At 43.3% G+C, this 12,651-nt stretch overlaps 1 protein-coding gene and 2 long non-coding RNA genes across 3 annotated transcripts; 1 reads left to right on the top strand and 2 right to left on the bottom strand.

The window, feature by feature from the left end:
- Positions 1 to 1,372: 1,372 nt before the first annotated feature.
- Positions 1,373 to 1,819, top strand: LOC147475725 (uncharacterized). Its single transcript, XM_086585511.1, has one exon. The coding sequence runs from the start codon at positions 1,373 to 1,375 to the stop codon at positions 1,817 to 1,819; it is 447 nt and encodes a 148-aa protein (XP_086441637.1).
- A 5,766-nt stretch (positions 1,820 to 7,585) lies between these two features.
- Positions 7,586 to 8,242, bottom strand: LOC147475724 (uncharacterized). The gene is made up of 4 exons (XR_015207283.1): positions 8,114 to 8,242; positions 7,859 to 7,972; positions 7,693 to 7,765; positions 7,586 to 7,611 (listed from the first exon to the last, which is right to left on the bottom strand). It is a non-coding gene; the product is annotated as an uncharacterized LOC147475724 (long non-coding RNA).
- A 613-nt stretch (positions 8,243 to 8,855) lies between these two features.
- On the bottom strand, positions 8,856 to 9,551 carry LOC147475723 (uncharacterized). Its single transcript, XR_015207212.1, has 4 exons — positions 9,483 to 9,551; positions 9,281 to 9,343; positions 9,029 to 9,091; positions 8,856 to 8,931 (listed from the first exon to the last, which is right to left on the bottom strand). It is a non-coding gene; the product is annotated as an uncharacterized LOC147475723 (long non-coding RNA).
- Between the last annotated feature and the right edge of the window lie 3,100 nt (positions 9,552 to 12,651).

The raw sequence follows: 12,651 nt of genomic DNA, 5'->3' as shown, positions 1-12,651 counted from the left end.
AGAGCAGGAAAAGAGGAGGAATGGGGAACGGATGCGGAAGAACAAACGGGGGTGGGGCTCACTAAGGAACAAGTCAGGGAAATGATAGCCAGCGATCTGAAGGCTAGCTTGGGACAGACTAAGGGAGCAGGAGGTACGACGAGTCAGGTGGTGGCGGGGTTGAATCACAACCCACTGGCAGATTTGGTATGGAAGTCAGAAGTGCCGAAGAGGTTCAACCAGCCAAGGTTTGAGAGGTATGATGGAACGGGAGACCCAACGGACCACATTCATCATTTCCGGCAGCAGATGCCGTTATGGCAGGAGCCACGGTATGACGGACTAAGATGTATGATGTTCCCGGCAAGCTTAAAAGGGGGAGCATCCGATTGGTATTACAGGTTACCTTCTAAGAGTATTGATAACTTTCAGGAGTTGGAGCAGGCGTTCATTGATCACTTCATACATCAAAAGAAGCGTGTGGTGGACATCGCGGCCTTGTTCAACGTAAGGCAGAGATCTGCGGAATCAGTGAGAGATTTCTTGTGTAGATTCAAGGCGGAGACTTTGAAAGTGGAAAATCTAGATGAAAGGACTGCGGTGATAGCTTTCGAGAGAGGGTTGCGCCCGGGAACCAGGGTACATGAATCGGTAGCAAAGAATGAGATAGCAACACTACAGGACTTGTATCCGAGGGTGGAAAAGTACATCAGGTATGAGGACACCATGCAGAAGGAGGTGAGAAGGCCAGGAAAGGCGGTGTTATCGTTGGACAAAGCGGAGGGGCGTCGGCAATACGAACCCTCTGACAAAGGGGGCAGCGGGTATCGAAAGTACTCATCGCGGCCCGAGAGGGGCCGCGAAGAGGCTAGGAGGGAGGGTCGAGACAAAAAGCCTTATCGCGAGGAAGAGCAAGTGCCACTGAATAAGCCGCTGAGTGAAATACTGCCGTTGATTCAGAATGTGCAGGGGTATGAGGGTCCGTGAACCAAGCCAGTGGAGGTACAAGGAAGACCTTATTGTGCTTATCATCAAATACACAATCACGAGACGGACGGCTGCTATGCGTTAAGGTGGTTAATTCAGAGGATGATAGCAAAGGGATTATTGAAGGAGTTTGTAGTGGAAGGGGAAAAAGGGGAGCAGGCGCCTACCCAGGGGAGGATACTGGGAGCGATCAACGTGATCTTCAGTGGAGAGATATTGAGCCACAATGCACACCGCGACAGGATAAGGCGAGCGGCAAGCATACAGCAAGTACATGAGACAATGGCCAGGGCGATTCGCGACGGATTACGGGGTCGCAAAAGGAATGAAGAGCATCACGTTCACCGACGCGGACCTCCGAGCCATCGACTCCCCGCATGAGGACGCTTTGGTGGTCACGGTGACTATGGGAAATTACATAGTAAAGAGGGTGTTGGTGGATTGCGGCAGTGCTGTGGATTTATTATTTCGAGGAGCAATGGAAGAAATGAACATAGAAAGGAAGCAGCTGAGACCCTCGCCAACAAATTTGTTTGGGTTCAACGGGAGCATGACGGAACCCCTGGGGGAGCTCTTGCTCCCAGTGACTGCGGGACCTGTTACGGTGTTTTCAAGGTTTAAGGTGGTGGATGCCGACTCGCAGTACAACGCCATCCTGGGGAGGAGATGGATTCACGAGGTGAAAGCAGTTCCCTCCACTTACTACCAAGTGATTCGGTTCCCTACCCCTACCGGGGTATACGAGGTCCGCGGAGATCAGGTGTCGGCAAAGAATAGCCACCAGAGTACAGTGAAGAGATTGATCCGCGGGTCAGGGGAAGAGACCTCGCGGTCCAGGAAGAGGCAGGCATAGCAATTACAGTGCCCCGTCGGGGAAGGATCGGCGGAGCTAGTAGAAGGGCAGAAGACCTTGGATGAGATAGAGGTAGTAAACTTGGGGGAGAACGGTGAAGAGAAGTTCACATCAGTGGGGTCCAGTTTGTCTGAGGAGTGGAAGAGCAAATTAGTACGATTCTTATCTGCTAACCAAGATGTATTTGCCTGGATGATCGAGGAAGTCACCGGATTGGACCCGGAGTTCGCATGTCATAAGTTACATATGAGGGGGGACGCGAAACCAGTAAGACAGAAGATGCGAGGGATTAGACCGAGGTACGCCGAAGGAATTCGCGAAGAGGTCGCGAGGTTGAAAGGGGCAGGTATAATACGAGAGGTGTCCTTTACCGACTGGTTGTCAAATGTGGTAGCGGTACCTAAGAAGAATGGCAAGGTGCGGATGTGCGTCGACTTCACGGACGTGAATTCAGAGTGTCCCAAAGATAGCTACCCCATGCCGAGAGTAGACGAGCTGGTGGATAGAACGGCAGGGTTTAAAGTGTTTTCTTTCATGGACGCGTCAATGGGATATAACCAGGTGGCCATGTATGGGCGGATCGAGGAAAAGACGCCCGTGGTGGAAGGTGGGGGACGTCTTGTTACACAAGAATGCCGTTTGGATTGAAGAACGCCCGGGGGCCACATTTCAGCCGCGGCTAGGGGAGAAAATGTTCGAAAGCAAGATTCGAAGCGGGATTGAGATTTACATAGGCGACATGGTGGAGAAGAGCATGTCGGAGGAAAGAGCATCTAGAGGGTTTGAGAGAGACATTTAGGATAATGCGGTTGTACAATTTAAAACTTAATCCAGAGAAATGTCGTTCGGGTCACTACGGGGAAGTTCCCCGATACATAGTTACTCACCGGGGAATAGAAGCCAACCCCGAGCAGATAAGGGCCCTAGTGGAGATGCCGTCGCCTCAGGATGTCAAGGAGGTGCAGAGACTTGCCGAAAGAGTCGCGGCTTTGAATAGATTCATCTCGAAGTCGTCAGATAAGTGTAGGCCGTTGTATCGGTTGCTGAGGAATACGCGGGATTTTGAATGGACCACGGAGTGCGAGAGGGTGTTCCAAGAGTTAAAGGGTTATTTAGGCAAGGCCCCCATGCTGTCGCGACCAGAACAGGGAGAGAAGTTGTACTTATATTTGGGGGTCACGGAGTACGCCATTAGCTCGGTACTAGTCAGAATTGTGGGTAAATTGGAAAAGCCGGTGTACTTCCAAAGTAAAACATCTTCTTTGGAAGCCGAGACCGATATATAGCGTAATAGAAAATATGCCTTGGCATTGGTGTTCTCAGCCCTGAAGTTGAAACCGTATTTTGAGGCGCACTCTGTAGTGGTGGTGACCAATTTGCCGCTGAAGCAAGCATTGAAAGCTAAGAAGTCGGGAAGGATGCTGAAATGGGCAGTAATGTTGAGTTCTTACGAGATACAGTATCAGATTAGAACAGCAGAAAAGGCGCAAGCGGTGGCAGAATTCTTAGCAGAGTTTCCAGCGGAGGACCCCACCTGGGGAAACGAGATGGTCATGGAGCCGGAAAGGATCATGGAACAGGATTGGTTGGACCCCTGGGATCGAAGGAATGGGTGGAGAGTCTTCGCCGACGGGTCGGCTACAGACAATTGCAGTGGGATAGGGGCAGTGTTGGTCACGCCGGAAAACAACAGAATAGAATTAACCATGAAGCTTGGGTTCGCGGCATCAAATAACGGCGAAGCGAAATCTGGCGCTGATAGCGGGCATGAGAATGGCAGAAGAGGTAGGGGTGAAGGAATTGACAGTGTATTCCGACTCAAATCTGGTGGTATGTCAGGCAAACGGAGGGTTTGTAGCGCGGTGCCCACGCATGGCAAAATATTTGGAAGTGCTGCAAAAGAGGGTTGCCGGGTTTGCGAAGGTTAAGTTCATACACTTGGGTCGCGGTGAAAACAGACATGCCGACGCCCTAGCATACGTGGCGGCCGCAATCCCTGAATCGGAAGAGAGGGTGATAAGAGTAAAGCGATTGGAGAAGCCTAGCACGGAGGGGGAGGAAAGAGTGGCGGAAATATGTCAGGTCGAGGAGGAAGAAGGGGGATGGATCGTACCCATCAAGAGTTTTTTGTCGGGGGACGTGGTGGAAGATAAAGGGGAGAAAAGGAGACTGGAGCAGACGTCTCGGAGATACGTGCTCATAGAGGGGGAGCTATATCGAAGGAATTTCAGTGGGCCTTTGTTAAAGTGTCTCGGGCCGAGATTAGCCCTAGAAGTGTTAGCGGAGTTGCATGAGGGAGACTGCGGGAGTCACTCAGCGGGCAGAACAACAGCACACAGACTGATATCACAAGGCTACTTTTGGCCGCACATGAAAAGGGACGCCGTGGACTATGCTAAACGATGCGAGAAGTGCCAGAAGTTCGCTCAGATGATCTTTGCACCAGCGGAACCGTTACACAGTGTGTCAAGTCCGTGGCCTTTCGCAATGTGGGCAATGGACATAGTTGGCCCGCTGCCCATGGCTACGGGCAAAAGGAGATTCATGTTGGCGGCCACAGATTATTTTACCAAATGGATTGAGGCAGTGGCCCTGCAACAGGTCAAGGAAACTCACGTGATCAAGTTCGTGTGGGAGAATATCATCTGTAGATTTGGGTTGCCATATATTATCATAGCAGACAATGGAACCCAGTTCACCGGGTCCAAGGTGAAGGCGTTCTTGCAAGCATACAAGGTGAAGCAGGGGTTCTCGGCCCCATACAATCCAGAAGGCAATGGGCAAGCAGAGTCTTCCAACAAGGCCATTATGAACAATCTTAAAAGGAAGCTAGAGGATAAGAAAGGAGTGTGGGCAGACGAACTTAGTCATGTTCTATGGGCATACAGGACCACGCCTCGGACATCAACAAGGGAAACTCCCTTCGCTTTGGCTTACGGGGTAGAGGCCGTGATTCCCACGAAAATGGTAACAGCCACGACGAGGACAAGGGCGGTGGAGACGGGGCTGAACGAGGGCATACTGGCAGTGGACATGACCTTGGCAGAAGAAAGAAGAGACGAGGCGCGAATCAGACTAGAGGAGTACCACCGCAGCCTGCAGAGGCGTTATAACAAGAGAGTCAAGCCGAGACAGTTCAGGGTAGGGGATGCCGTACTGCGACGGGTGACGCAGAGTACCAAGAGAGAGAATGATGGAAAGCTTCGGGCGAGCCTGGAGGGCCCCTATACGATTGGTCGGCGTGGGAGGAGCCGGTACTTACAAGCTAAGAACAGCGGAAGGAAAGGTGCTAGAAAAGCCATGGAATGTGAGAATGCTAAAAAAGTTTCATGTTTGAATGTAATGAAAGTCCAGAATGGTACACTGGAGCTATTTGTAAATATATAATACAATGGCACTTTTGAGGAGTAAATTTCACCATTTTACATAAACTGCAACGGTCAGGTTAAACACAAGTGAGGGCAAGAGACGCCCGAGGACGAGAGGTCCACCTCAAGATAGAGCCGCGGGTCAGGGAGAGCCGTCCGCGGAAGAAAGGCATACGCTACACCGGGGGCAAAGAGAGAAGCCCAACGGTAGGCGAAGCCACTCCAAAAAGAGGCTGCGGAGGGGATGAGCCTTCCGCGGTTGAATGGTTCGAATCGGGCCCACGGCAGGTCGAGCTGCCCCGATGGAACCTAGAGTCAACAAGTGACTCCAAAGGGAAAAGAGGAATTCCCAAGCGAGAGGCGGGGATCACACATGGGGGCAAGAAGAGAGAAGGCCCCAGCGTAGATAAGGACGAAATGAGAAGAAATAGAGGCAAGAAATGACGAACAGCAGCATGCCAGACAAAGCAACAATTAAAGCTAAGAGATTATACATGTAATCGGGAAGAGTGAAACAGTTTCTAATCACGCCAACATACGAATGAAAGGGAGAGAACAAATAAGATTAGTGGCACACTTAGTTGGAAGAGTATACTACTAAAAGAAGGGCTTTTTGTGTCACTTTTTAAGTGACACAAGAAGTCACTTGTGTCACTTTTGAAACTAATTCTGGAGTGACCTATAAGCCCCCGACACATAAAGTTCTACCAAAAGTGACACAAAAAGCCTTACTAAATGTGTCACTTTTTTAATAATAAAAGTGACACTTAAGAATAACCTCTTGTGTCACTTTTAAGAAAGAGTGTCACAATGCTTATCAAAAGTGACACTAGTTGTATCCGTTTAGAACTAGAGTGAGACATAATTTAGTTAAAAGTGACACATTAAGTATACTAGTTGTGTCACTTTTTGGACCGTGAGCGAGACATAAGAATGCGTCAAAAGTGACACATTAAATATACTAGTTGTGTCACTTTTGGACTAGAGAGAGAGATATAAATGCGTCAAAAGTGACACATTAAGTATACTAGTTGTGTCACTTTTGGACCGTGAGTGAGATGACATAAGTCGTCAAAAGTGACACATTAAGTATACTAGTTGTGTCACTTTTTAGACCAGAGTGAGACATAAACATACGTCAAAAGTGACACATTAAATATACTAGTTGTGTCACTTTTGGACCGAGAGAGATAGATAAGTGCGTCAAAAGTGACACATTTAGTATATTAGTTGTGTCACTTTTGGACCGAGATGAGATATAAAATGCGTCAAAAGTGACACATTAAGTATACTAGTTGTGTCACTTTTTTGGACCAGAAAATGAGACATAAGTGCGTCAAAAGTGACACAAAAGCCCCTTTACTTCTTGTGTCACTTTTGGGAATCAACTCCATATAACTTCAGATAAAAAAAAAGCGACACATAAGAGTGGTCGGTGTCACTTTGAATAGATATTATGTCACTTTTTTCAAAAAAGAGACAAATGAAAATAATTTTTTTTAAAAACATTTTCTCATTTTAGTATTCAATCGTATTCATTTCTCAACCTGCATCCTATACGTCATAACCAAAATCCCATTAACCTGCTTTATGACATAAACAACATCCACATACATTTATCAAAACATCACAACCAAAATCACTTTAACCTGCTTTATGATACGGAAACAACATCCACTCGAGAAGAAAGAAACAACATTCAAAACAATTAACTTCTATTGATTTCATCGATCAAACCAAGTATTTTTCATCTAGTTTGACTCCCAACAAAAGAAGTCATTCCAATACCAAAAGAATCATAATTAAAAAAAAAAAAAAAAAAAAAAAAAAAACATAACGCCAATACTATCCTAGCAATATCTTAGCTTGTTGTGCGCACTTCCAACACCAAAAACCTAGCTGCCATCTATTCATCTGTTAATCGATCCATGACACCTGCATATCATGAAGTCATCATTCCACTATGACTAGTATATAAAATTAAAAACAAGTGAATCAAGAAGGGTATATTATACAAGTAAGAAAAAAAAAAAATAAGAAAAGTATATATATACATAAACAAAGGGAAAATATGGAAACCCACTTACCCAAATTAACTACTTTCGATAAATTGTTGGATAAAGTCGATGAATTCAAGACGAAGTTCATCTATTTCATTGGTGTAACTCTTCTTGTTAGAGAACTCCAATACGTTCGAATTAAAAATATATTATAAATATTATGAAAATAAATGATGCAGGCAATGCATTGCCTACCATATTTACAAATGCACCAATTTATAAGCTAGCTAAGACTATATGAAAAAATAATGCTACTTTGTAGTCACCTTCTTTTTTATCGGTGGACCAGGATCCTCTACTAAATCTCGCATAAAAGCTTGATACATAATATCCGCGCCACAATCCCTCCTTGTTGTTGTGGGCACTATACATAATTAATACTTGCATTAACACATACACAAATTGAAAGATACTTTGTATTGTATTCCAAAGAAACTAAGCTTACTGTCACATAGTTCCAATTTGGATTTGGATTCATCTTTCTCTTTCCTTTGGACATATTTGATGTCTTGATCGCACTGAAAATGAAAATGCATTTGTTTCATTCTCATTATTTTCAAGATAGAATCAAATATACAATGAAAAATACAATAAATAAATACTAAACTCACGTGTTTACTAATAATTTAAAAGCTGGATCCGGCGGCCCACGAAAATCTTTTAAAAAATCCAACCAGTACACTTCCATTGATGGTATGTCAAGAACCATTAAGACCCAATGCCCCCTACATGACCCGGTTATGTGGATACAAATTCAATTAAATACTTTTAATTATATAACCAATCGGAAAAAATAAATAAAAATAAAATAATTTTAATTATATGAAAATAATGTATATGTACTACAAATGTATAAACACAGTTACCCTGTGTTGAAAGGAATTAAAAGCACACGATCACCGTGTTCTTCAGCCAACTTCTGAATATATCGAGCCTTCTCATCATCTTTTGTATAAATAGTAAAACTTTCTCGGGTTACCAAATGCATACTTTGCTCGAAAGCAATTCCAAAAGTCGCATATAAATATCTACAACATATATATACATTCTGTTAAAAGTCGCCGCATATGAAAAGTTAAATTATAACTAACACAAATAAGTTCACCAAATTATTCATACCTCATGTAGGAGATAATGCAGCTACCATTAACATTCTCTTCTCACACACATCCATCAACTCATCTTTTGAAACTCGTACTTCCTCCATCTCATCATGGAAAAGAGTTCCAACCATTGGAACTTCTATAAAAGCGTTTTCTTTCACTATTTTGTCGACACAATCCACAAACTTTCTGATCTTATATTGAATACTGCCCCTCGGAAGTGGAATATGCTTCTCTACCTAACAAAAAGTTGATGAACAAAATTGATGTTTATATAACAAAATTAAATAAATTACCATACAAATATCCATATCCTTATACTACCTCGTCACTTTTAAGTATCACAAGTTCCTTAGGCCATGCCACAAACGAAGTTCTTCGCATCTTTAACAAATACATGTTCATCGCCGTTTTGAACCGAGAAAGGCATCACCACACAATGCTTTATTTATTGAGACCTTCATATATGACTCTCCCAAAGGCATGTTGTGAAAGAGTATCCTCCGCCCCTTCCTTGCTAAAACACGACCTTCGGCAACAATGTTGTCTTTAGATCCCAATGCCAATCTACAATCTTGGTCCTATAACAAATAAGCAAAACAAAGACAAGATTATCTAGTAACAAATTTGACACAAACATTTAATCAACCTTTTTAATTAAGAAAATATTTTTTTTACCTTCCCATCTTTAGCTTTAAGTTTTTCGGAATCCACAATGCTCTTTCCGTTGTCTATTTTTGACTATACGACAAAGTGTACATCAAGTTAGTATATGTGAAGCACTTGGAATAAAAGAATGAAAAAAAACTACGTATCATTCCCTGCATTTACTCCTATAACAAATAAGCAAAACAAAAACAACATTATCTAGTAACAAATTTGACACAAACATTTAATCAACCTTTTTTAATTAAGAAAATATTTTTTTACCTTCCCATCTTTAGCTTTAAGTTTTTCGGAATCCACAATGCTCTTTCCGTTGTCTATTTTTGACTATATGACCGAAGTGTACATCAAGTTAGTATATGTGAAGCACTTGGAATAAAGGAATGAAAAAGCTACGTATCATTCCCTGCATTTATTATACCACAATGAATATAACATGGTTAAGGCAACTATAGAATGAGCTTACCTGTACATTTTTCGACTTAAGTTTTACTGAAGTCACACCTTTTTTTTGTTGACCACCATCTTTTCTCTATACATTAAATATGAGTTTAGTTAAAGAGAACACTCGAAATATGTAGAAAATCAAAAATACAAATTTAAAGCCAAAAAACTTACCTACTTAGACTTGCCAATCACCTTATGCCTATTATCACTTTTGGCACTATTGGATTCCACATTTTCTAATGGCAACGAGTTGACGAGTTTTGGTCCTTGCTTGAGCAACTCGCTCAACAGTTAAATCGTCGTTTGGTGAATTAGTCTCACCTTGTTCTTTAAGCACATGTAGCACCAAAATTTTCAACTTCTCGTTTTGAGCTTCTTTCTCTTTCAACTTCACTTCCAAATCCTCGTAATATTTCTTTGATCTTTTATTAGGAAGATTGAAGTACATAGTGGAGTCGATATTGTCCACCATAATAACTTCGACCACTAGGCTCGGAGTTCCCAATGCCATAGTAAGTATGTCATTCTTTCCTTCCGTTGCCAAAACCCCTCCTCTACCTTATTTTTCAGCTCCTCCTGCAAAAATAGATATAAAATTCAAAATCAACGAATGAGCGACCCACAGCTGTTCTAAGAAGAGACGAAGACGGTGGATTTTCAAGATTGTCATTCTGTTTCGCAAAGAGTAGTATATCGTTAAAACCATCATAGAAAACTTAGTCAATGTGTAGGAGATAATATCGATATGTAAATAATTAAGCTAATTTATGATCGGATTATTCTTATCTTTCTTCGATTGCAGAAGATGATTAGATACCAATATATTGGAATTGTAGATCTTGCCAACACCTCAACTTCAGTTGGCGAGATACGTGTCAAGCGTGTGGTGACTCGAGATCCGTGAAAGTTATGGTTCAACCGGATTGTGTACCATATCTTCATAACTTCGATTGGCTCCACTGTTTGTTTCCACCTGCCTCAAGGCTTCCTCAGTCGGCTCGAGTAAAACCCATCTCAACTATAGTAGCAATAGTTGCTTCATCCGGAGGTGGAGCCATGAGGGCGCTTGTGATCGCCACACAGACACCATGTCGCCCCTTGCTTTACATCTACCACAGCAGAGTATATATGAGTAACAAAGGGAGACCATGGAGGTAATGAAAGCAGGGCTGCAAGTGGGAAACATGTGATTGTTCCATATGGGAAGGACAACATCCAAAACCCGAGGACCGCAACATCTGACAAACACATCAAGATCCCTAGGAACGGAAACAACCCAATCGACAATCCAGCGCAAAGAGGTTGAACAAACAAACCGAGCCCTGAGATGAAGAGCTTGGAGACAAGAGTAAAGTGGAATTAACAAAGTACTCAAGCATGCGACAATAGCTTTGTAAGGTATCATGCAACCACAAACCGGGAGACAACTTGTTCCCTTCGCCGGTCTTATCCCGATCAAACCCGGATGAAGTAAATGTATAGGGTAGGGTCCAAAGTAGTTGGCTTGTAGCCTCAAATGTTGTCAATAGCTCTTTGAAGGTTCCATGCACGTAGAAATTATTCACCGAATCGTGTTACATGTACGCCGTCTGCTATCAAAAATAATGGCCACCATGTCATCCACAACCTTCACAAGATATCTACATTTCATTGGCAATGATATTTCTAGGGAAGCAGATGAAGAATGTCCGAGAAGCTTAGAGCATCATGAAAGATTTTAGAGACAGGGTGTAGCAAAGCTCTTAGATGCAGAACTTAATGAACCGAGTCAATCCCCGCGGCGGTTTGAATTTGCTAAATCCCTTAACAAGAGTCACAGAGAAAGAGTGCATTGCAAAAGCAACCTTACTTAGACTTTCCATGATAATAACATCGGGACTTTTATTTTTGGTGTCTTGGACGAAGCATAATCAAGAACATTCGCTGAACTTTCTGCATCAATGCCGAAAGCCTCTATTTGTCGACCAGTCCTTTCCACCTCGTGTCCATGTCAACCCATGTCTACCATGACGGTTTGCAACTTCACCGAACGAACCGACCGAAATACCGATAAGATTTCCTCCTCCGCGACTCCATTCGTTGGGAATTGTTACGTGTTGAGACTGGATTCATGTATCTTACCATTGGTACAACGTTTGCATCATCACCATTTCCAAAATGACGGATAAAGTAGCATTCTTTGTTACAACTTCTCTATCTTCCATCTTCTCTTCCACCTTGGAATCACCGGCTAAAGATATTTGCCATATTATTTCCTTTGTAAGCAATGCCAAAATCCTTCAACACATCATCATCTGTGGACCCCAATTCAGATACCATACTAGAACCTTTCAACACAAAGTTGGACCGAGACAGAGACCTTCAAGACGGAAAGAATTCCGATGACCTCCATTTGCTTTCCGTGAATCTGCAAGCTCGGCTAGATGAATCCCACTCACCAAAATTAAAGTTTCATTTGTTGCCTTCGTGACGTTCCCTCAAAATGTGCATAGTGTTCGAGCTAGAGTAGCGAGAATGTTGAGGCGAAAAGTTCCCCGAAAGCAACGGATATACTCCCTAACCCCGAAAATGTAAGCGGCATTAGTGGCAAGGTGAACAACTGCAGAACGGCTTCAATCCCTTTCTTATCAATAAATATACTTGCGTATGTGTCGGCGATTCGAAGAATCGTTTCAAGAAGGCGGGCTGCATTATTTATGCATTCGTGAAGGAAAGACTCAATATTTGCTAAAGAACCATCGGAGATGCCTCGGTTATTTGTTCCAAGTTTCCATCTTTGAAAATTCCCCATCAATTGAAACCAGAATACTTTCTTCGCATCGGTTTCCATTGGAACAGGGCTGAACAACCTATTGATTCGGTGGCCAAGGAAGGAGCTTCAACCCCATTACAGCCTCGGGAAAGCGGATGGCAAATCAAAGAAGATCTAAGACAAAGAAAACCAAGTAGGATCTTTATGAATAAGATCACTTTATGATGACACTCATGATTTGCGCAAGTGAGAATACCCCACCACCAAAATCTTTTGCTCTTTTCGAAAGATGATAAAAAGGCAATGAGGCAATAAACTTTCCATTTGAACCGTATAAGCGAGCCGAGCTCCTGGGGCATAAGTTCCAAGTGATATAGCACGTAACAAAGCTTTCATTAGTAACCGCGCGGTGGTATGCAACCAATCCATCGAATAA

This window comes from Coptis chinensis, chromosome 9 (genome assembly GCF_015680905.1).
Source record: "Coptis chinensis isolate HL-2020 chromosome 9, ASM1568090v1, whole genome shotgun sequence".
Taxonomy (NCBI): Eukaryota; Viridiplantae; Streptophyta; class Magnoliopsida; order Ranunculales; family Ranunculaceae; genus Coptis; species Coptis chinensis.
Note: the sequence above shows the minus strand (reverse complement) of the source record. Positions and strands in the feature narration are given on the sequence as shown.